The 22,121-nt window shown below is 46.4% G+C and overlaps 2 protein-coding genes across 2 annotated transcripts in view; both read right to left on the bottom strand.

Annotated features, from left to right (window-relative positions):
- LOC124550804 overlaps positions 1-9,079 on the bottom strand; it is a 65,923-nt gene extending 56,844 nt beyond the window's left edge. The window contains exon 1 of the mRNA XM_047125530.1: positions 8,958-9,079. The gene's annotated coding sequence lies outside the window, so the exon portion shown is untranslated. The remainder of the gene's footprint in view (positions 1-8,957) is intronic.
- A 1,064-nt stretch (positions 9,080-10,143) lies between these two features.
- Positions 10,144-22,121, bottom strand: part of LOC124550805 (flocculation protein FLO11-like) — a 139,994-nt gene continuing 128,016 nt past the window's right edge. The window contains exon 11 of the mRNA XM_047125531.1: positions 10,144-10,452. Coding sequence (XP_046981487.1) covers positions 10,144-10,452 — 309 coding nt within the window. The remainder of the gene's footprint in view (positions 10,453-22,121) is intronic.

A 22,121-nucleotide genomic window follows, 5' to 3' on the forward strand; every position in this document is an offset into this window, starting at 1 on the left:
TATGCAAATGAACAAGTTTGGTGCCGGTGGCGACACCTACAACGTGCTGACATGAGAAAAGTTTCCAACCGATTTCTCATACACAAACAGCAGTTGACCGGCGTTGCCTGGTGAAACGTTGTTGTGATGCCTCGTGTAAGGAGGAGAAATGCGTACCAAAACGTTTCCGAGTTTGATAAAGGTCGGATTGTAGCCTACCGCGATTGCGGTTTATCGTATCGCGACATTGCTGCTCGCGTTGGTGGAGATCCAATGACTGTTAGCAAAATATGGAATCGGTGGGTTCAGGAGGGTAATGCGGAACTCCGTGCTGGATCCCAACGGCCTCGTATCACTAGCAGTCGACATGACAGGCATCTTATCCGCATGGCTGCACCGGATTGTGCAGCCACGTCTCGATCCCTGGGTCAACAGATGGGGACGTTTGCAAGACAACAACCATCTGCACGAACAGTTCGACGATGTTTGCAGCAGCACGGACAATCAGCTCTGACACCATGGCTGCGGTTACCCTGGACGCTGCATCACAGACAGGAGCGCCTGCGATGGTGTACTCCACGACGAACTTGTGTGTACGAATGGCAAAACGTCATTTTTTCGGATGAATCCAGGTTCTGTTTACAGCATCGTGATGGTCGCATCCGTGTTTGGCGACTTCACGGTTAACGCACATTGGAAGCGTGTATTCGTCATCACCATACTGGCGTATCACACGGCGCGATGGTATGGGGTGCTATTGGTTAGACGTCTCGGTCACCTCTTGTTCGCATTGGCGGCACTTTGAACTGTGGACGTTACATTACAGATGTTTTACGACCTGCGGTTCTACCCTTCATTCGATCGCTGCGAAATCCTACATTTCAGCAGGATAATGCAGGACCGAATGTTGCAGGTTCTGTACGGGCCATTCTGGATACAGAAAATGTTCGACTGCTGCCATGGCCAGCACATTCTCCAGATCTCTCACCAATTGAAAACATCTGGTCAAATATGAATTAAAAAGAACAACGGCGAGACTCCATCCAGCGATCCACCGATTACAGAGCTTGCATGGTAAACACATGACCGCCGCTAGCTCGTACTCAGGGTCGCAACGCACCGGTACATCACGGACGCGTAAGAAGTCTCTTGCTATTTTCTCGAAATCGGCTTGCTACTTGCATATTATGGTGTCTTAATGGAATACTGCTACCATTCTGAGCATGCTTTCGGTCATTTGTACCATGCATGGAATCGCGGAATGGGGCAGTGTTTTCTTCACTGACGAGCAGTGTTTTCACGTTGGTGGATGCGTCGGCAATAAGAACAGAGAATTTTCTCAAGTAAAAATACACATGTTTTTTCATAAAATATCGTACACTGTCACAAAACTGGAGTGTGGTGAACCGTATCGCGTCGTCGAGTAGCGGGGCCGTATTTCCTCTGTGACCTGTGTGGTGTAGCAAAACATCATTAGGCAGTTTATTTCGCCTCTTGAGGCAGATCAACGTTATTGTAGGTTCCTCCAGAACGGTGCTACTCGTCACGCATGTAACGAAACAATTCATTTCATAAGAGAAACTTTTGGTGATCGAATTATCTCCAAGGGATTATGACCTGCACGTTCTGCCGATGGTAAGGTCTTGAAATTTCTTCCCGTGGGGCTAACTTTAAGGAAGAGTCTATAATACAGGCCGCAGGCACTGACGGAACTTACGTTTTACATACAAGGAGTGCAAATAAAGAAAGAAGACTGGCAAGATACTGTTCAATCCGGCAACGCTAGTGGAGCTGGACTTGCATTGAAGGCAGGTGAACACGTGACAGGCCACCAGTGCCCGTTGGATCGCGCTAGTGACGAGTCGGTTGTCCACATGGCTTTTTTTTTGCTTATGCGCCCTGCCAATGCGTGACAGGGAGGGCGAGCAATGGTGTGACATCGTATTTCGCTCACAGTGCAACGGAAACGTTTGCGAAACTTCGGCAGCCCTACGGAGACAGTGTTTTGACAAGGGCCCAGTCAACTGAAGACGAACGGAGTAACAATGGAAGACCTTCCCTTTCAAGGACTGATGCGAGTGTCGACGGAGTCCGGGATCTCGTGCGTGCAAATCATCGGCCGACAGAGTGAGCAGGACAAAGTGTCATTTGAATCACAGCACCGTTAATCAGATATTGTCCAATGAATTGGACTTGAGAAAAATCTGCTCTGAACTGGTTCTGTGAAACCTATCGCCCAAGACCAACAGCACGTGGGGATGGAAAGGCTCGTTGACTTTTCGAAATCGATTGAAAATGATTTGCGTTTTCTCGAACGTGTCATTACCGGTGACGAGAGAGAAACCACGCCTCAAGCAATGTCGCTTTGGTTGCCGTGGAGAACATTCCGATTGCTGTAACCGACCAGCTGAAGGTTATTCCAGTATCAGAGGTCCGGCACTGCTATGTGGAGTGGAAGAATCGTTCCCAGAGCTCTATGGCTTCCCATGGAAAGTACTTTGAAGGGGACAAAGTTCAATTGTAGTGTTACTGCAATGAAAGAGGAGAAAAAATAAGCCTCATTACTTTATTCACACACCTCTTACAGAGGAGGTTGGCAATGTGCTCCACAAAGAGATCTCAAACTCGGTAAAAACGAGTCGTGCATGCTTTACTCAACAGAGCAACCATTTTGAGCATGTTTTATGAACAATGCGGGTGCGGTTATAGGAGTGGTTCGCAGCATGGGTTTAATCACCCCCTAAGGGGTAAAACGAAATTTCCTGAAGGGCAAAAACTAACCGATTCGATTCTGTGTCAGTCACAAAACTAAATTATTTTCAAAAGATCGTTACTATTATCACATTTTTGTAAGACTCTAACACTGATAATGTAAGTCATCAATAATTACTTTCTCTCAATTAGCAGCACTCATGTGGTGGTCATACGTTCATCACAAAGTCCACCCACAACACACACACACACACACACACACACACACACACACACACACACACACACATGTTGCGCTTTGTCCCATACACTGCTGATGATAAAAGTGAGACATATACGTAACAAATGATAAATATCTCAAGAAAATGTCTTCCCCAAGTTGGAGATACTACCTGAAGTAATCCTGAAACTGCTTCATTGCTCGCTTTGAGACAGATGAATGGATTAATTGAGAACATGTCAAAGTAACAACTACTTAAGACTGTACACAGTATTATTATTATTATTATTACCTGACTGGTTAGACACAAAGCATTAATAGCCTGAAGCTGTTCAGTTTGTGCCAGTTCAGAAGTACAGAGTCCAGCAATCAAGTGATCCACGAACTATAAGTGTAGTGCACATATCTCAACTTGGTTGGCCTTAAATGGGGTTGCACTGTGCAGGTCAAGCAATTGCAACAATGGAGAGGAGTAATGCAGGGGGCCGGCCGTAGTGGCCGTGCGGTTAAAGGCGCTGCAGTCTTGAACCGCAAGACCGCTACGGTCGCAGGTTCGAATCCTGCCTCGGGCATGGATGTTTGTGATGTCCTTAGGTTAGTTAGGCTTAACTAGTTCTAAGTTCTAGGGGACAAATGACCTCAGCAGTTGAGTCCCATAGTGCTCAGGGTCATTTGAACCATAGTAATGCAGGGGAAATATGTTTTGGAATAAGTGCCTACCCTGACTGTGGATAGTTAACTTTCTTATCTGAGAAGGAGTTGTGTCTCTCTCTCTCTCTCTCTCTCTCTCTCTCTATCTATCTCTCATGCACACCCAACCACCCACCCACCCACCCACCCACCCACACACACACACACACACATACATACGTACAAAGGAAATGTCATTAATCTTTCATTATTTTGAAAATAAAAGTGTTCCAAGAAAAACCTTTCATTCTACAATTTACTTAGGTGCTAAAGTTGGTGATAATGGAGGCATCAGCATCAGAGGGGGGGTGGGGGGGTGGTTACTAGCTAATGTCTGATTGCACTCAGAAGTAATGGTCTAAGAAATATTGGGAGCCACCGGATTATGAAATAAAATTCATACAATAAACACATATATGCACACACTTTTTGCTGTGCGTGCGTGACTTTTCTATCGCCCTGCATTTCACGAAATAAAAATAAATAAAGTAGTGTCCATCTGCGAAATTGGCCACTACAGCACGCATCTGGCCCTCGCGACAAACGCGATGCACTGGCGAACGTTTTGAAGAGCAGGTTGGCAGACTAGGAATGGCAAAAACCGGTATTTTTCGGTATTTCCTTGGTGTGTTATAAAACGTTTTTTTTTTCATTTTTTACTAATAACTGGGTAAGAAAAGCGACATATCAATTTTCAATAGGAGCAGTGCTAAATTTTTTAGTTTCTAAACAACACTTATTTTAAAAAATCTAGTCATTATTGTTCGGCAAATTTCCACTGCTTTCAAACATTGGATTATTACAGAAACTGGAAGGAGCACACTTGAATAACGATGCCTATAGTTAGAAAAATAGCAACAAATCCGTGATGTGAGAATCGGTACATTACAGAGAGAATAACGTACAGTAATGGAAATAAGTATTCATACACTACAGCGTGGAAAAGCAAACTGCCTTTATTGACAATACGAAACCAAAAACACTAATTGGATATGCACTATACACATTGGCCAGTCGCTAATGCAGCTATGCCGCCATATAGAACGAGAATGAACAAGCTTTTACAAAACAAAATACAAAAACGTCTGCCAAATTCTCTGCTGCGCTGGGTATTCATACACCATCAGAAAATGACACTTCTAACAAAGCCAGAACATGTTCAATACTTCGTATGCGTACCCCTCCAATGTATTACTTCTCGCAACCTCCGTGGCACGGAATGGACCAATTTTCTTGTAGTTTCCGACGTGATACCTTCCCATTCTCGAAGGAGAGCCTCTTTCAAAGAGGCCTTACTACGGATGTCTTGTTTTCTCACTCGTGTTTCCAGCTCAATCCGCAAGTGTTCGATGGGATTCAGGTCCGGACTCTGAGCTAGTGTTTTAAGAGTGTTGTAGAGCAACCACAGCCGGACAATTTGCGCCGTATGTTTGGGATCACTGTCCTGTTGGAAGTAATAATTTCTAAGAAGACTCAAGGCGTCAGCACTCTGTTGTAAGTTCTGTTTGAGAATGTTCATATACACAAATCTGTCCCCGGTACCTCCCACAAACACTAATTTTCCGACACCGGAGGCTGACATACGGCCCCATACCATCACTCTACCACCTCCGTGCTTCACCGCGGGTTGAATGTTGTTTCACCCGAGTTCTGTAATCGGTCTTTTCCAGACCAAGATCCTACCATCATTGTGCACGATATTAAATTTGCTTTCATTACGAAACAATACGACCGTGTCGTTCACTGTTTATTACTACACGTCTGTCCTTAGATCGCTTAATGATAGATTGCGCAGTCGCTCGGCTTCGTCCTATGATGTTCGCAATTTCGGCATACGCCTTGTGTTGAAGACACTGGGCGACAACGATGTTTCGTTCCTCAATGGTCGTTTCCTTCCCCTTGCGGCCCAGTCCGCTTTTCCACGGTACCCACGTCCGACATGCTGCTGCTTCACGGCCGCCACACGACTACACAAGTGCGGCATGCACTCCGGGGCTGCATCAGCCGTTCGTTTGGTTGAAAATAGTCCGCTGTATGAATACATTTCGCCCTGTCGTAGACCGTGCGGAGTGTAACATTTTATTTTCCCAGAATAGATTCATGGCATACGGGAAGCTTCATTACCAAGAACATGGTTATCTGACGCTACATCATCGTACTTATTCGTATCGGCGCTGTGGGTGATTTACTGTAGCAACACACCATCGTAGCTTGTCAATACCTACTGTGTCCGCCCCTGGTAGCTGACTGGTCATGCGACGAAATGTCATGGCTAATGGCCCGGGTTCGATTCCCGGCTGGGTCGGAGATTTTCTCGGCTCAGGGACTGGGTGTTGTGTCGCCCTTATCGTCATCGTTTCATCCCCATCGACACGCAAGTCGCCGAAGTGGCGTCAACTCGAAAGACTTGCACCCGGCGAACGGTCTACCCGACGGGCGGCCCTAGTCACACGGCATTTCCGTTTCCACCACCTACTGTATGAATACTTATTTCCATGTCTGTACCTGTTGCCGCGTGCAGTGGCGTATTAGACGGTACGCGTGTAAGTACAGTGTATGAGGCTTGCTCCCACCTCGTCTATGCGGTAGTACCCCTACATGGCAGCAGCCCTAGTTCGGAAGTATTTTAAAACGTCCGTTAGTAATGACGTACTGTGCTCCAGATGCTTTAGAAGATTAAACACGGGAGGAGCCACAAGAAACATCCACAGTGTTCCTTGGAAGAGAGCGTGAATCTGATGGATATACCTATAATTTTATTGACGTGCTGAAAACTTGGGATAATTTGTGTTTATGGTTGTTTCAGGATGAAAAACTGCTAGCATCCAAAAGTGACGATACAGAGAGGTGATCAGCTTCTGACCTTTCCCTCGCTCTGTTGCCGTCCCGTCTCCTTCACCTTCGCAACCTTTCCTGGAGACAAGAAACCAATTTCTGCGTCAGCCTCCGCCCGGTATCGATCGTGATCTTCTACTCCTTCAGCTTCATAACAATTTTTCGATACCTGTTCGAGTTCTACATTTATTACTGGAGGTAACAGCAGTACAATACTGAAATTCGGTTACTTCAGAAACTTGTTAATTTGAGCGGTTTGATTAGTCAGGTTAAAATGAAGACGATAAGAACCTGTGTAACCGGGAACCTCACCTACATCTGCATGGATACTCTGCAAATCACACGTAAGTGCCCGGCAGAGGGTACATCGAACTACCCTCACAATATTTCTGTATTATTCCACTCTCGAACAGCTCACGGAAAAAGAAACGAATCTCTTATATCTTTCCGTGCGAGCTTTGATTTTCCTTATTTTATTACGATGATCGTTTCTCCCTATGTAGTTTGGCGTCACCAAAATATTTTCGTATTCGGAGGAGAAAGTTGGTGATTGAAATTTCGTGAGAAGATCCCTCCGCAACGAAAAACGACTTTGTTTTAACTGTGTCCACGCCAAATACTGTATCGTGTCAGTAACACACTCTCCCCTATTACTCGATAATACAAAACGTGCTGCTCTTCTTTGAACTTTCTCGATGTACTCCGTTAATCCTACCTGATAAGGATCCCACACCGTGCAGCAGTATTCTGAAAGAGGACGGACAAGCGTAGTGTAGGCAGTCTCTTTAGTAGATCTGTTACATTTTCTAAGTGCTCTGCCAATAAAACACCGTCTTTGGTTCGCTTTCCCACAACAATTTCTAAGTATTCATTCCGATTTAAGTTGTTCATAATTCTAAACGCTAGGTATTTCGTTACATTTACGGCCTTTAGATTTGATTGATTGATCATGTAACCGAAGTTTGACGTATTCCTTTTAGCACTCGTGTAGATGACCTCATACTTTCCGTTATTTAGGGTCAACTGCCAACAATTCGCACCATTCACATATCTTTTATAAATCGTTTTGCAGTTTATTTTGATCTTCTGATGAGTTTACTAGATCTGCGCAACTTTCCGGTCTTTGGGTACGGATCTTTCGTCGAGCGAGCTGTTGTACATGATTGGTTAGTATGGAGCTATTGCATCAGCATACTTTGAAAGAAACGTAACACGTACACAGTCTGGACCGGAAGACTCGCTTTTGTTAAGTGATTTAAGTTCCTTCACCTTCTACGTCTACGTTACTCATGTTGACAGCTGTTCTTGATTCGAATTCTTGCATATTTACTTCCTGTTCTTTTGTGAAGGCATTTCACGGAAGGCTGTGTTTAGTAACTCTGCTTTGGCAGCACTGTCTTCGATAGTATCTCGATTGCTACGCAGACAAGGCATTGATTTTGTCTTGCTGCCAGCATACTTCACATACGACCAGAATCGCTTTGGATTTTCTGCCATGTTTCGAGACAAAGTTCTGTTGTGAAACCTGTTATAAGTATCTCGCATTGATGTCCACGATGAATTTCGAGCTTCTGTAAAAGATCACCAGTCTTAGAGATTCTGCGTTCATTCAAATTTGGCATGCTTTCTTCGTTCTTCCTTCAACTGTGTTCTGACCCGCTTTTTGTACCAATGGGGATGAGCTCCGTCGTTTGTTTTTGGTACAGATATCTCAATTGTTGTCGATACTATTTCTTTGAATATAAGCCACATCTGGTCTACACTTACACTCTTAATTTGGAAGGAGTGGAGATTGTCTCTGAGAACGGTGTTAAATGAACCTTTATTTCCAGAATGAGATTTTCACTCTTCAGCGGAGTGTGCGCTGATATGAGACTTCCTGGCAGATTAAAACTGTGTGCCGGACCGAGACTCGAACTCGGTACCTCTGCCTTTCGCGAGCAAGTGTTCTACCCACTGAGCTACCCAAGCACGACTCAAGCCCCGTCCTCACAGCTTTACTTCTGGCAGTACCTCGCCTCCTACCTTCCAAAGCACTTGCCAGCGAAAGGCAAAGGTCCCGAGTTCGAGTCTCGGTCCGGCACACAGTTTTAATCTGCCAGGAAGTTTCGAATTTTTATTTGTTTTTTGAACAGGTACATTTTTCATTTGTTTTGGGAGGAATTGGGGGTTACAAGATTCAATTTCGCTATAGCAATCCTGTGTTCACTGCTCCCAGTATCAGTTTTGATGCTCGTTATTAGCTCAGGATTATTTGTTGCTAAGAGGTCAAGTGTCTTGACAACCGTTTACTATTCCTGTCGGCCCATGAACTAACTGATCGAAATAATTTTCAGAGAATGCGTTTAGCACAATTTCGGACGATGTTTTACGTGTACCTCCAGTTGTTTCGGTGTTAGCCCTATGGCAACGCCCGAGACAAGTTGCCCCTTCTCTACCCATTTCCTCTAAGGCAGCCGCAGTCGCATCTCGTCTTGGAGTAGACATGTCAGAAGAGGAGAAGGAAGAGCAGTCGAGTTACCTTCTTGCTGGGCGAAGTGGTGGAGGACGTGGTTCGAAGCTCGATGACGCCGCCGCTGCCGACCACGTCAAGGCCCGGGGGCTGTGGCGGAGGCGGCGCCGGGGGCGGAGCGCCGTGCTGCGGCGGGGGCGGCTGGTGGTGGTAGTGCGGCACCGACGGCGGCGGCGTCGGAGGCGGCAGCGGCTGCGGCATTGGCAGCACCGGCTCCGCTGCGGGGGCGGGAGCGGGGGCGGGCGGCGGCGCCACGACCTCCGTCTGCGCCACCACTGGCGACCCACCTTCGGGGGTGGCACCGGGTGCCGAGGGGGCGGTGGGCGCCGCGGAGGCGGCTGCGAGGGCGGCCTCTCCTTCCCCTGGGCCGCTGTCTTCTGCGCTCTTCTCCTTCTCTTGCGCTCCGCCCTAGAAAGTAACCAGTGGGACCATCCGTTTGTTCCAGTCGTATTACGCTAACAGTATGCGAGGAACAGTACATACTGTCACTAAGAAAACAAAGTTACCCGCTTAATTTATCAGTGGCCTGCACCACGCTATTTTGCCTTCTCTACATGTGTTATCAGTTACAAAATGTGTGGTTACAAATAACACGTATGAACTGAATTATTAAAAGACGCGAACTACTGCTTATGATACTGATGCAGTTCTCAATGATATGTCATTCGTAGCGTGTATTTTACATCAAATGAACGTGTGTATGGCACTGAAATCGCTCCTATATTAATATAAGAAATTTATAACCGACAAAGAGAGGTAGACAGAGAGGGGCGGAGAGGTAGGGGCGGAGAGGTAGAGACAGAGAGGGGCGGAGAGGTAGAGACAGAGAGGGGCGGAGAGGTAGAGACAGAGAGGGGCGGAGAGGTAGAGACAGAGAGGGGCGGAGAGGTAGAGACAGAGAGGGGCGGAGAGGTAGAGACAGAGGGGCGGAGAGGTAGAGAGGTAGAGACAGAGGGGCGGAGAGGTAGAGAGGTAGAGACAGAGGGGCGGAGAGGTAGAGACAGAGGGGCGGAGAGGTAGACAAAAGGGGTTGAAGGATGGGGGGGGGGGGAGAAATGGGTGATGGGGTGAGAGTCAGGGGGGGGAAGAACTGATCCATCACTGAAGTGCATGTGGGAGTACAGGTCGTCATAAACTTGCAGAAATCCTTGAGAGCAGTGAGTATACATGGTGCTTGTCCTAATGCACCGAGAGTTCAGTTTGCATAGGGGCCTAAGGTGACACTGATGGTGGCGTAATTGATATGTTTTATAAAAGTAGTAGGACAGACGGTGTCGGTTACTGGTCGGTGTGGAGCAGTACGCACCTTGTGCTTGGCCGGCTTCCGGTACTGCTTCTTGCGGCCGTCGGGCGCGGGCAGCCGCGGCGGCCGCTTCTCGACGGAGTAGCTGGCGGCCAGGATGGCGGACGCGTTCAGCGAGGCCATGCGCTTGCGCACCACCATGTCCTTCAGGTCCATTGTCAGCTCGCCGCGGTTCCGCTTGCGCCGCACCACCTTCTTCGGCTGCCGCACAACAACCACACACCACTTCCTCAAATCTGAACTTAAACACTTTACTCTGCCAACGACTGGCTTCTGGCGGTTAGCCCAACAAGAACACAGAAGTAAGCAAGGTTTACTAATGTCCTCTTTTACACCTTTTACTTATTCAGTTCTTGTCCGACTGCCCATATCAGTAGTTGCATAGCAGGAAAGTCCCATTGTGAGTGGACAATTAGTTTAGTTTTACCTCGGCGGTTACGGCTCGCGTTCTGTCCGCAGTAAGATCTTGAACTGCCTCTAGCTGACTGTGCCTCCTTCCATCACTGCTTCGCCTCACCTCAGACCACGTGACACGTAACATGATCCTAAGCCGACGCTCACAAGACGCGTACGGTTTCGCATGCCATGCGCACGGTGGTGTAACGACAACAGATAACAACTGACTTCCTCTGCAAATGCAGTGATGTCAACAAGAGAAAGAGACCTGTCTCACGATTTTTCACAGCGGCAACCGCCCAGTTAAGACTCGACGAACAGAGCTACGTAATGTTTCAGTAACTGATCGTTCGCGACTTGATGGCGCACTTCCCAGCTCGAGCAGAGCGTGGCTTCCGTCAACAACTGCCGCAATAGCACGCCAACGTCGGTGGCATAGAAAATATACTCGTCTTTTTAATCCGTTGTAACAGCCTTATCCGAATTTCGCAGCGAAGATAGCTATCTCCAACGATACGATCAGCTCGTAACAAATGACACACTTAGATACGTACGCTGCTCAGAGAAATTGTGGAATCGGGCGAGATACCACACACACAGTAAAGATAAGTTCTTCATTAAAACTTTTATCATCCGATCAATATACGTACAGCATAATACCAGGCGCGTCGAAATCGGACAGTTTCTCCCAAACCCGCGGTAGTACGTAGCGGTTTGACAAGGAAAACACACACACACACACACACACACACACACACACTATATATATATATATATATATTCTAGCCAAAAGACAAACTGCGTGAACAACATACAGGAAAGAAGGAATGAGGAAAGTGATTTGGCGATTCTCTTCTATCGTACGACTTACACTGCTGATTTTTCAAGTACACAACGAAAGGTTCTCATATTTTTACACGCAGCACAAGCAAAGATAATGGCATATGAAACAGCTCCAAAGAAGATGGTGGCACAAGACGGAGTCGATATATCGAAAGTAAAGTTTTTGGTAAAATGATTTATCGAGTACAAAAAGTATATGAAGGTAGCTTATCGTGTTCTGTGATGAATTCTAGACGTCACCACAAGCACATAGCAAAGTTTGTAATTTGAATCTCATAGTTGGGACATGTTTGGGGCAAGCTAATACATTTTCTCTCGATGAAGCATAATTTCGACCACCTCCATCTTTGATTTTATAAATTATCAGTTATTTTGATGATGTCTCCGTTATTTTGATGATGTCACATGATCAAGATCATTCACCTCACGTGCCGTCACCAACGCTGAAGGTTAATGATGGCGTCGTAGAAAAATGCTATCAGTAGTTCATGATGTAGACCCGAAACTCGTGCTGAGAGGTGTATGGGCAAATGGCGAATGAGTAACGGCCAATGGCCAACGGCGAATGCAAACGGCCAACGGCAAAAGGTGAAAGGCGCCCCCTCGTCCATTCGCCCGTTTACCCCATAGCAATGGATTCGTATATAGATGTCGCGCTTCATGTCCCAATAATGGCATTTTTGCTATTATGTCGTCGATGATCCTCAGCCACGGTGATGTCAAGTGAGGTCAATTATTCTGAATGTGTGACATCATGAGATGGAGGATAATTTAAAAAAAAGATGGAGGTGGGCAAAATTTTATTTCAAAAATAGAACGTGTTATCAGCTTGTCTCAAAAATGTATCAAGTTGCTCCAGACACGAGATGAATAAAATACCACGAATTGTATTATGTGCTTGTGGTGACGCCTGAAATTCATCATGACAAACGATAAGCCGCCCACAAGACTTTTTTTGCGCTCTAAAAGTGATAAGCAGTTCAATTAACCAATCAAACAAACAAACAGTTTGCTTTCGACATACTGACTGTCTTGCTGCAGCATATTATTTCGAGGTGTTTCACTTCCGTCAGTCTTCAGTTGCGATGCTTTTAAACATAGAAGTCCTCGTTGTGCATTACTAAAAATATGCAGTTCAATTCCTACAAGGCAATAAAACCGTCCTTCCTTCCTATTATGTTTTTTCCTCAGTTTGTTTGCTTTTTGGCTATATGACATGTATATTTTCACATCATGTATTCTACTCGAGGTTGGTGGTATTTAGTACGTGATTATATGAAATAAGTCTAGAAACGTTTTAGAGACCCTTCTCATCATGGCTCCGATAGTAAATTTTGACACCTTTGCCAAAGGTTATTATTGTACTTAATCTCTAGTACGCTTGTTTCATTTGTAATATAAGGAATTATTCTCAATCAGTATTATAAATTACGTTTTTCCAGCGTACAACATGCTGCCATACCTCCGTCCCTTCTACAATAAATCTTGAGAACAATTATATACGGAAATATTTAAAAAATGGTTCAAATGGCTCTGAGCACTATGGGACTTAACATCTGTGGTCATCAGTCCCCTAGAACTTAGAACTACTTAAACCTAACTAACCTAAGGACATCACACACATCCATGCCCGAGGCAGGATTCGAACCTGCGACCGTAGCAGTCGCGCGGTTCCGGACTGAGCGCCTAGAACCGCTAGACCACCGCGGCCGGCGGAAATATTTAATTATAGAAGATGTGCTGTGACTTTACACCAAATCAAACCTAATGAATTACACTGGAGTACTTACTTTAGAGTTCACAATAATGTTTTAGGCATCAATCAGACGTATTTTGTGTACGTAGAAAATTACATACCGACATTTGATGTAAATATTACACTTTTTTACATTGCGGGCGCATTTTTGCAGACATTTTAAACTTGGAAAGAACATTGTGATACGTGACGAGCATCACAGATACGGAAAATGATTAATTTGAAGTGAAGTGCTGCCGTTAGTTAAACCAAGTGTGGACGCAGAGCGAAGTTTGAAAGCCGCCACCTGTTGGTGAAGGCAGGCAACATCAGCTTAAGGCAGCAGCTGATCTTACTTAGCCATTTTTAAGTTTTAAAGAATAGTATTTACAGCAAAACGCATCTTCAATAGTGACATATTACTAATTAGTCAATCACACTGCATAAGCAAAAATTAGTTTTTAAGTATTTATGGAGTGTGTGTTTTATACTCATTTTCATATTCCACAAGGCGCTTAGGTACCTTTTTAGTAGGCCATATGTGGTTAGGCATGAAAATATCATTCTGATACTTACTTTAGACATCGCAGTCACGTTTGCGACACCAAAATTGCGTAAAAATTGCACTTCTTGGGGTTGCTAACGTGTTTTTGCAGGTTTTCTAGACGTGGAAAGAATATTCTGATACTTGCTAAGCGTCACAGACGTGGGAAAAAATTAACTTGAGTGGGTCATTATAATGTTTGACTGGCTTCGATACCAGACGTGTTTTTTACGCGGTAAGAACACTGTTTACTCTCGTGTAGTAGTATGACATATTGCGAGCTACACCCTTTACGTAGCTTCTGGATAATTACAGGAGCACGCCGGGCGAGTGCGTGTGTATGTAATACAGAGGCAAACATTTTAAGCTATTTTACACAAAGAATGCATATCTTTGAACCTATTTTAGGCTGATTAAGAACAGAGGTTTGTATGTGAACGTGACTATCACTGAACTTCACGGAAATAATGCGCAACAAGGCTGCGTATTGGGTTGGTGCGCGAGTTCGTAACGTTTTTCCGTAAGTTTAATGAACGCAACAGATAAACGCAACAGTTACTTGAGTTATAAAAATGTGTTCTCCACTATTTACAACAGTTTGCCATCGCTGGGTAACTTTTAGATTCGGCGACTGTAGAAATCACGTGGTTTTGAGGCGAAGAACTCGCCGAAGGAATTTCCTTGAAAGCTGTTCGATAGAGAGCGGAAAAGGTGAAAATCTGAGGGCGCAAGATCAGGCGAACAAGGTGGCTGCGGAGTGACAGCCCAACCCAACTGCTGTGTAGTGCTTCTCTCTGAGTCTAGCAGAATGCGGGCCGGCGTTATCGAGGCGTAGCGTCACTTCACGCTGTTGACAATAAATGTCAGCGGCGAAGTTCACACCTCGAGGGAGCAACTCGTACTACACCACACCGTCACTGTTCCACCAGATGCATAATGTTGTCTTTTGTGGATGCCCGCAGGTCATTGTACGGGGCGCTGCTGCTTTGTATGGGCTGAACCATCCCCTTCTTTTCCTTATGTCAGCATAAAGACACCATTTCGCGTCACCAGTAACGGTACAGTATAGGAACGGTCGGGGTTGTTCACGAGCCAATAGGTAACGAGCAAGCAGAGGTGCACAAACGGCCACCCACCGATTTTTTATGATTGTGGCTCGGAGCATGCGGCCCCAAACATCGAATTTTTGAACCGTCCCTATTGCATGAAAATATCTCACGACACTTGCCAGCTCTTGAGTGTACTGACGTGCATCATTGTGGATTAATGTGTTTAAACGATCTTCAGCAACCCCCGAAGGTCTTTCTGAACGTGGAGAGTCACTAATGTCAAAACGATCCACCTGTCCAATATGGCACTATCCCCAGCCACGGCGCAAATGTTTCTGGCTGGCTCCGCTGCTGTCACCACTCCACTGAACTCAAACAGAAGAATATGTCGCAAAGGTATCGATATGTCCACTTGGCATTCCATTTTCCGGCGTCCACAGCTCCACTAGCAATCTCCAAACGACAAAATGACAATATATGTACTCAGACAGCAACAGTGAACTCCAAATAAAAAATGACACTCGATAAATAAACTCTTAGCAAGCAGAGTACCTGTATACAAACTAAAGCGCTCCGAACTTATGCACCGTCCTGATAATTTTATGTTAAATATCTTCGAACTTGACGCAATTTTGAGGCAGCATTTTAATAACTTCCGGAGACTGGGAGGGGAAAGCGCTACAAGCATAAGCTGGCTAGTTGGATTTTTGAAAATGTGTAACTCTTCAGTTTCTCCCGGCGTATTTGTTGCTCGAACAGTCCACGGGTGTACAGCCGTTCCATAGTGTCCGACAAGCACAATATTTCGGCGATCAGACATGTGGCCATCGTCAGGTGCGCTGACGAAGTGAGCTCCTGAGGGCGGGCGGCCGTCTTAAATCCCCTCCCCCCGCGAGGCGTTCTCTCCGCGGTCCGCGCCCGCGGCCGCGCGTCGGCGGGCGCTCAGACGCTGCCGTCGGCGTCTGTGGTGGCGTCGGTGTAATTGTCTCGCCCGCTCTGGTCGTCTGTTGGACACTATGGGCCGGCAGTACACCCGTCGACTGGTCGAGTTTTAAAAATGTATTTATTTATTGGAACTACATGCTGATTGGCTCCCTCCTACACTGGGATTGGTCGGAGAGGGGAAGAGAACAGGGTAGAATGCACAACTGTGTTACGTCCGCCATATTGGCCTTATGCAGGGTGTCCCAGAAAAGTTGCGACAAACTTCGAGGGACTGTAGAGGGTATATCAAATGTATTCACAGTAGCGAATACGAACAACTATCAGCTGTATAAAGGAATTATGACAGTTAATATTTGTGCCGCATCGGAACCCGAATCCGGATTTCCAAGTTTACGGCAGCGGTCGCCTTAACCGTTTGGCTATCCTCTGTGCGACTCACGGCCAGACCCGAACTTCCGTATGCTGTTGCTTCTGCGTCACAACCTGTATTTACACACACATCAGAGGGGAGGACATTTTAACTGAAAATTGCTGCCCAGTATCGGTGGATAAATAAGACGCTGCATTATTTTCTTCAGCGACACAGGCACTGCAATATCGTTGTAGAGGGTGTCTTGAGGAACCAGTCGAAGACAGGAACGTGTGTCTCGAAGCGTCACCCAGCGGCGCTACAGAGCGTCGAAGTGGCAAGCACCGGCTGAGCGGTGCATGGCTCGTGTTCGTGCCATCTGTTATTTAACACCCTGTTTTTACCGTAACTGCCACCTCTTTATGTTAATTTTCATTTACTTTTTTACTTTAATTTTCAATTACTGGTGTCACTGAGTTGCTACCTTGCCTGCCCGTGAGCGGCAGCAGCTGCGTTTATCGATATAGGCCCTGCCGTATTATCTTTGCCGGACTGCTATTAGTTCCTAGTCGTCATGCATCGTCCAATGAGTTGGAACGCGCCAGCAATGCAGTTCGGACCGGGCAGTCGGACAGTTGGGATGCAGCAGAAGTTCGGTCGGGCTGGAGCGGCAGTGAGGTTCGGATAGCTATGACTCGCCCGACCGTTGCGGGCACACATGGCTGGGAATGGTCTTGGCCGATCGTCGGTTGGTCGTCTTACCGGACGACGTGTATTTGCTCGCCGATCGCTTATGGTTTGCGGTGTGTGTCTCAACTCGTGGTTCGTCCTGGTGATTGCACAGTGGCTGCTTTTAGCATTGGTCGCGTTCTTTGTCCAAGTGTTTGTGATATTGTGTGTAGCCTGTGATGTTCACTGCCCAGTTATTTTAGTGCTGTCTCCGTGCTGATGCGTAGGAGTTGGTCCGTTGGAGCAGTCACGTTGTAGCACCAGCGGGGCATGCAGCGCCAGCGTGGCGCGAATAGCCGTCACTCGCCCGACGGTTGCCGACACACAAGATCTGAGTGGCAATGACCTTGCATGGCTGTTTGGTCGGTCGTCTGATTAGACGATGTGTATTCGAGTCGTCCACCGCTTATGTGTTGTCTGGGATCCGTTCTGATTGTTGTTCCGGTCTCCACTGCTGGCACCGTTCGAGTTTTGGTGCAAGAGTCGAGCGGAACTTATCTTGATCATGAGTCCATTGACTGTCGATCGGTTGGGTTGTCACCGGATCGTTAATGGTTGGCCCGACTGCCTGTCTCACCTAAGCAAGCATTGGTGGAATTCCAGGCCGACCCTCTAACATATGAGCGCTCTTGAGTGTAGTGCCCTATTTTTTTTATTTGTTCTTCTTGTCTGCACTTGTATGGCTTCTAGCCGACTTGTTTTGCTCTTAAGGCCTTCAGCCTAGTTCAAAGAACTGTGTCACGTAAGGCCTTTAGAATTTAAAAAATTTTAATGTTGTTGCATTTGCTTTTAAGTCTTGGGCCTTCAGCCGATTTGGAGTTTGAGTTCTTTTGCTCTTAAGGCTTTCAGCCTAAATAAAAGAACAGTTTCACGTAAGGCCTTTGACATTAAAAAAATATTAAAGTTATGGAGTTTTAAGTGTTAGGCCTTCAGCCGATTTGAATTTAACTTGTTTATTTCAGCCTAACTAAAGAACTGTTTGAAGATAAGGCTTACCTTTTAAATTTATGACTGTGGTTACGTTTTAAGCTATTGGCCTTCAGCCGTTTTAAAATTAAAGTGGCTTTCAGCCGGTAATTAAGTCCCAAAGATTATGGCTGTGTGTTTAAAAAAATTTTTTTTTGGCCTCTTGTTATGTTTGATCAAATAATAAAGTTGTATGTTCGAGTGTAACTGACAGCCCCTTATTTTGGCCCCTTTCCACAATTTAAGCTACCTGTCCTGTCCTGCGTAGTAAGCGGGGCATTTCACCGGCGCCTGCCACTTAGTCGTCCCTTCGGCAGAAAACGTGCCTTTCTACGCTGACATACCGTAGCCGGAACGCCTCGCGGTGTTGTTTGTTACTCAGTGATGGCGACTGACTGCCACGATCGCCACTGGAGAAGACTGAGCAGGCTGCTGCGTAGAACGGCCCAGTCTCATACGAATGCGGTGAATGATCCTTTCGGAATAAGTTTCAGTGCGCAGTATATTTATCTCCTGGAGCCCTCCAAAATGTTCAGTGTGTTTCGGCACATAAGAAAAAAATAAACTGCAGAAGGAAAGCCGTGTCTGATCCACCAAGGGAACGTTCATAGGAGGTAAGGCCCTTCTACCTAGTAGCTAGCTCCTTCTTCCCCAGTGACAGTCGTGGTAATCAGTAGCTATCACCGAATAACAAACAACATCGCGAGATGTTCTGGCTACGGTACATCAGCGTACAAAGCCACGTTTGTTGCCGAAGGGGTTGCCTAGTGGCAGGCGGCGGCACATATAACTCTGACGCTCGGTAGCGTCTTTGCACGACGTTTCCGGACACGGGCTCCTATCCTCGATTTGTTCAAGACATCCTCTACAACCCCTGAACTTCTTCCCAGCATTTCTGCCAGGTCCTGGATATATTTTTTAACATCCCATCATGCGTTTTTGGATTTACATCAGTGGAATTCTGCATTTTTAAATTTCCACCATGTTAATGACGCCATTATCCCTAGCGTGTTGGCAACCCGACATGTTACGGTGAAAGTACTCCACCAGCCCCACAGCCTACAATACTGATGTCTACCTATAGGTAGGCGTTTTCTCAGCTTAGTGAGAATTCTATGATTTGTCGAGATTGCAGCCGGATGACATCGAAATCTTACCACGATATTTCAGCTCACAGCCACCCAGACATCTTCAGAAGAATATCTTACACTGGAGAGAGTATGCCTGCTACAGTAGATTGTCGTCAACTTCTGTAAGCAATAAGTACGTTGTACGAAAGTACGTTAGTCCGGTTCTTCGTAGGATGGAAAAAAAAATAAAGGTTTCACGTTCGGCGATTTAAAGAAATGATTCAAAATCTAAATCGGGACAGCTGGATCAGGGTATTTGAACCGCCGCTGGCCCGAATCCGAGTCCAGTGTGCTTCTACTGTATTTCCTCGTCTGGCTCCTGGGGACGGATTAATTTTTAAATGGATGTAATCTATAGGACTAATTACCATCTCAAATTTCTCTAAAAATCTCACGTTGGAAAAAGTTAAAAGAAAATCTGGCAGGAAACTACAAATTCGTTTGAAAACCGCAATGCTTTGCTAGGCATAGCGCTACTCCAGATAGTACGCCGTTGGCTTACTCCGACATTTGCTCTAAGCGATACAGATGGCTTTATTCAGAAAATTTATGGCTACAGCGTTTTTTCAAAGCGATAACCGCCGGTCACAGTGGTCGCATTACACCGCCACATGAAACGGCGGCCGCAGTCTCTCAGACTTCCTGTTACATGTTTTTATTTAGCTAAATTTGAGGGGCAGTCAAGTGAAAACATTTCATCTGCAGTACACGATGGATTGGTTCCATGCGAAAGCAATCAGCGTATGCGTTAAGACGAGACTATCAGTTCCTGTCCTGCAGAATACGGTCGGCGGCTGGCATATCCACTACCGTTCTCACTCTTCCAGAATGAGATTTTCACTCTGCAGCGGAGTGTGCGCTGATATGGAACTTCCTGCCAGAGCCTCGAACTCGGGACCTTTGCCTTTCGTGGGCAAACGCTCTACCAAGCACGACTCAAGACCCGTCCTCACAGCTACAATTCCGCCAGTACCTCGTCTCCTACCTCCCAAACTTCACAGAAACTCTTCTGCGAACCTTGCAGAACTACCATTCCTCGTTCTCACTCTTTCTGTTCCTTGTCAAACTGAAACCGACGTACTTGCACGTCTTTATTCAGGTCGTCGAGCACGTGAAAGCCACACGGTGAAGGATCCGGGCGGTATGGAGGACGCTGCAGTGCTTCCCAAGGCAATCTCTCAAGTGTAGCCTCCGTCCGATTGGCAGTGTGGGGCCGGCCGTTATCGTGCAGGAAGATGATCCTGTCTGACAGCCACGAAATTTAAAGCTGTTCAGGTAATCTCTGATAATGCAATAAAATGGAACACCTACATTCGTCCTTATGATATTATTTATCATATGGATACCTGTTTTGGTGGTTCGGTACACCATCTTCAGACCGTAATTGACACTGAGGGGGTTACCTGAAATCGTACACACGACTCCATCAGTGGCGAACATCTATGTACTTGTGTCCACCGACTACTGGTCTAGCGGTTCTAGGCGCGCAGTCCGGAACCGCGCGACTGCTACGGTCGCAGGTTCGAATCCTGCCTCGGGCATGGATGTGTGTGATGTCCTTAGGTTAGTTAGGTTTAAGTAGTTCTAAGTTCTAGGGGACTGATGACCACAGTAGTTAAGTCCCATAGTGCTCAGAGCCATTTGAACCATTTTTTTGTCCACCGACTACCTGTAACAACGATGTTCTCTCCCCAACCATCAACACACACCAGCAGTAGTTTGCGGAAACCAGAGCACAGATGTTCACCACTGATGAAGTCGTGAATACGATTTGAGTTAACCCCCTCAGCGTCAGTCAAGACCTGACGATTGTGTACTTAAGCACCAAAAGTGGTATCCACATAATAAATAACATCGTAAGGACGGCTGTAGGTGTTCCGTTTTATTACCTAAGTGAACGGCCAAAGTCACTCAAACCTCCAGACAATAGGATGGACATACAAAAACTTCAAGTCGCTTTAAGGTCATGGTTGGTTGATTTGGGGGAGGGGACCAAACACCGAGGTCATAGGTCCAATCGGATTACAGAAGGATCGACAAGGAAGTCGGCCGTGCCCTTTCAAAGGTAGCATCCCGGAATTTGCCTGAAGCGATTTAGGGAAATCAAGGAAAACCTGAATCAGGATGGCTGGAGACGGGATTGAACCGTCGTCCTCCCGAATGCGAGTCCAGTGTGCTAACCACTGCGCCACCTCCACTCGGGTTGAGGTCATCATGACCTCGTGCGAGTGCAGGGGTCTTCTGCTCGTCGAGTTCCTCGATCGTGGAACGACAATGAACGCTCAGCGCTATGAAGACACTTTGGAAAAGCTGCGACGCACCATAATGTCAAAATGCACTGGGATGTCGACTGACGGATCATCCTGTTGCACGATAACGATACACTGCCATTCGGACGAAGTATGCACTTTAGCGATTCGGTTGGGAAACACTGCGACATCCTGTGTACAATCTGGATCTTTCACCGCGTGGTTCTGAGGTTATTGGCGACCGGAAGAAAGGCACGCGTGAACATCGGTTTCATTCGGACGAGGAAGCGTAAGAGTGGGTGTAGTTAAGAACCCGTCAACAGCCGACCGTGTTCTACGAAACAGGAATTCATAAGTGTCTCTCTGTGCGATAAGTGTCTTAACCTGTGCGGCGATTACTTTTGAATGGAACCATTCCACGTCCCGTAGTAGCGGGAGGTCAGTTTTCATTTGACTGCGCCTTATACATGAAATTCCCTATGGTACGTACGACAGACTGCAGAGATGGAAATGTATTCATGAGATAATTGAGGACAACGGGTGTAGGTAAGCGTACTGTGATATCGCTGGCTTAGTTGTGGAGTATCTTTGCGGACAGCCGCGTCTGGAGGGAGTCGAGCGCGGGACACGGAACTGTTATGTTGTGTAGTGAGCAGCTCTGCATGTGAGAGGCCTTTTTAGTATTCGGGTTGAAGTGTTGCTACAAGTGCCGTTACAGTAAAGTGATGAAATATGGAAGCGATTCAGAGGAAAGCCCGTCAAGAAGTAACTTAAAAATGAGCGTGTTTCCTCTCGCTGCGTGTCGCACAGCATCGATCACCCGCGCCGTGTTCGGTCTCCCACAATGAACTGATGTGAATGAGCAAAAAGTAGTTACCATAAGAGAGTGCAGACAAGTGCCAGTGTCTTGTAGCGAGCGTGACGACGTGCGTTCG

This window comes from Schistocerca americana, chromosome 9, assembly GCF_021461395.2.
Source record: "Schistocerca americana isolate TAMUIC-IGC-003095 chromosome 9, iqSchAmer2.1, whole genome shotgun sequence".
In the NCBI taxonomy this organism is placed as follows: Eukaryota; Metazoa; Arthropoda; class Insecta; order Orthoptera; family Acrididae; genus Schistocerca; species Schistocerca americana.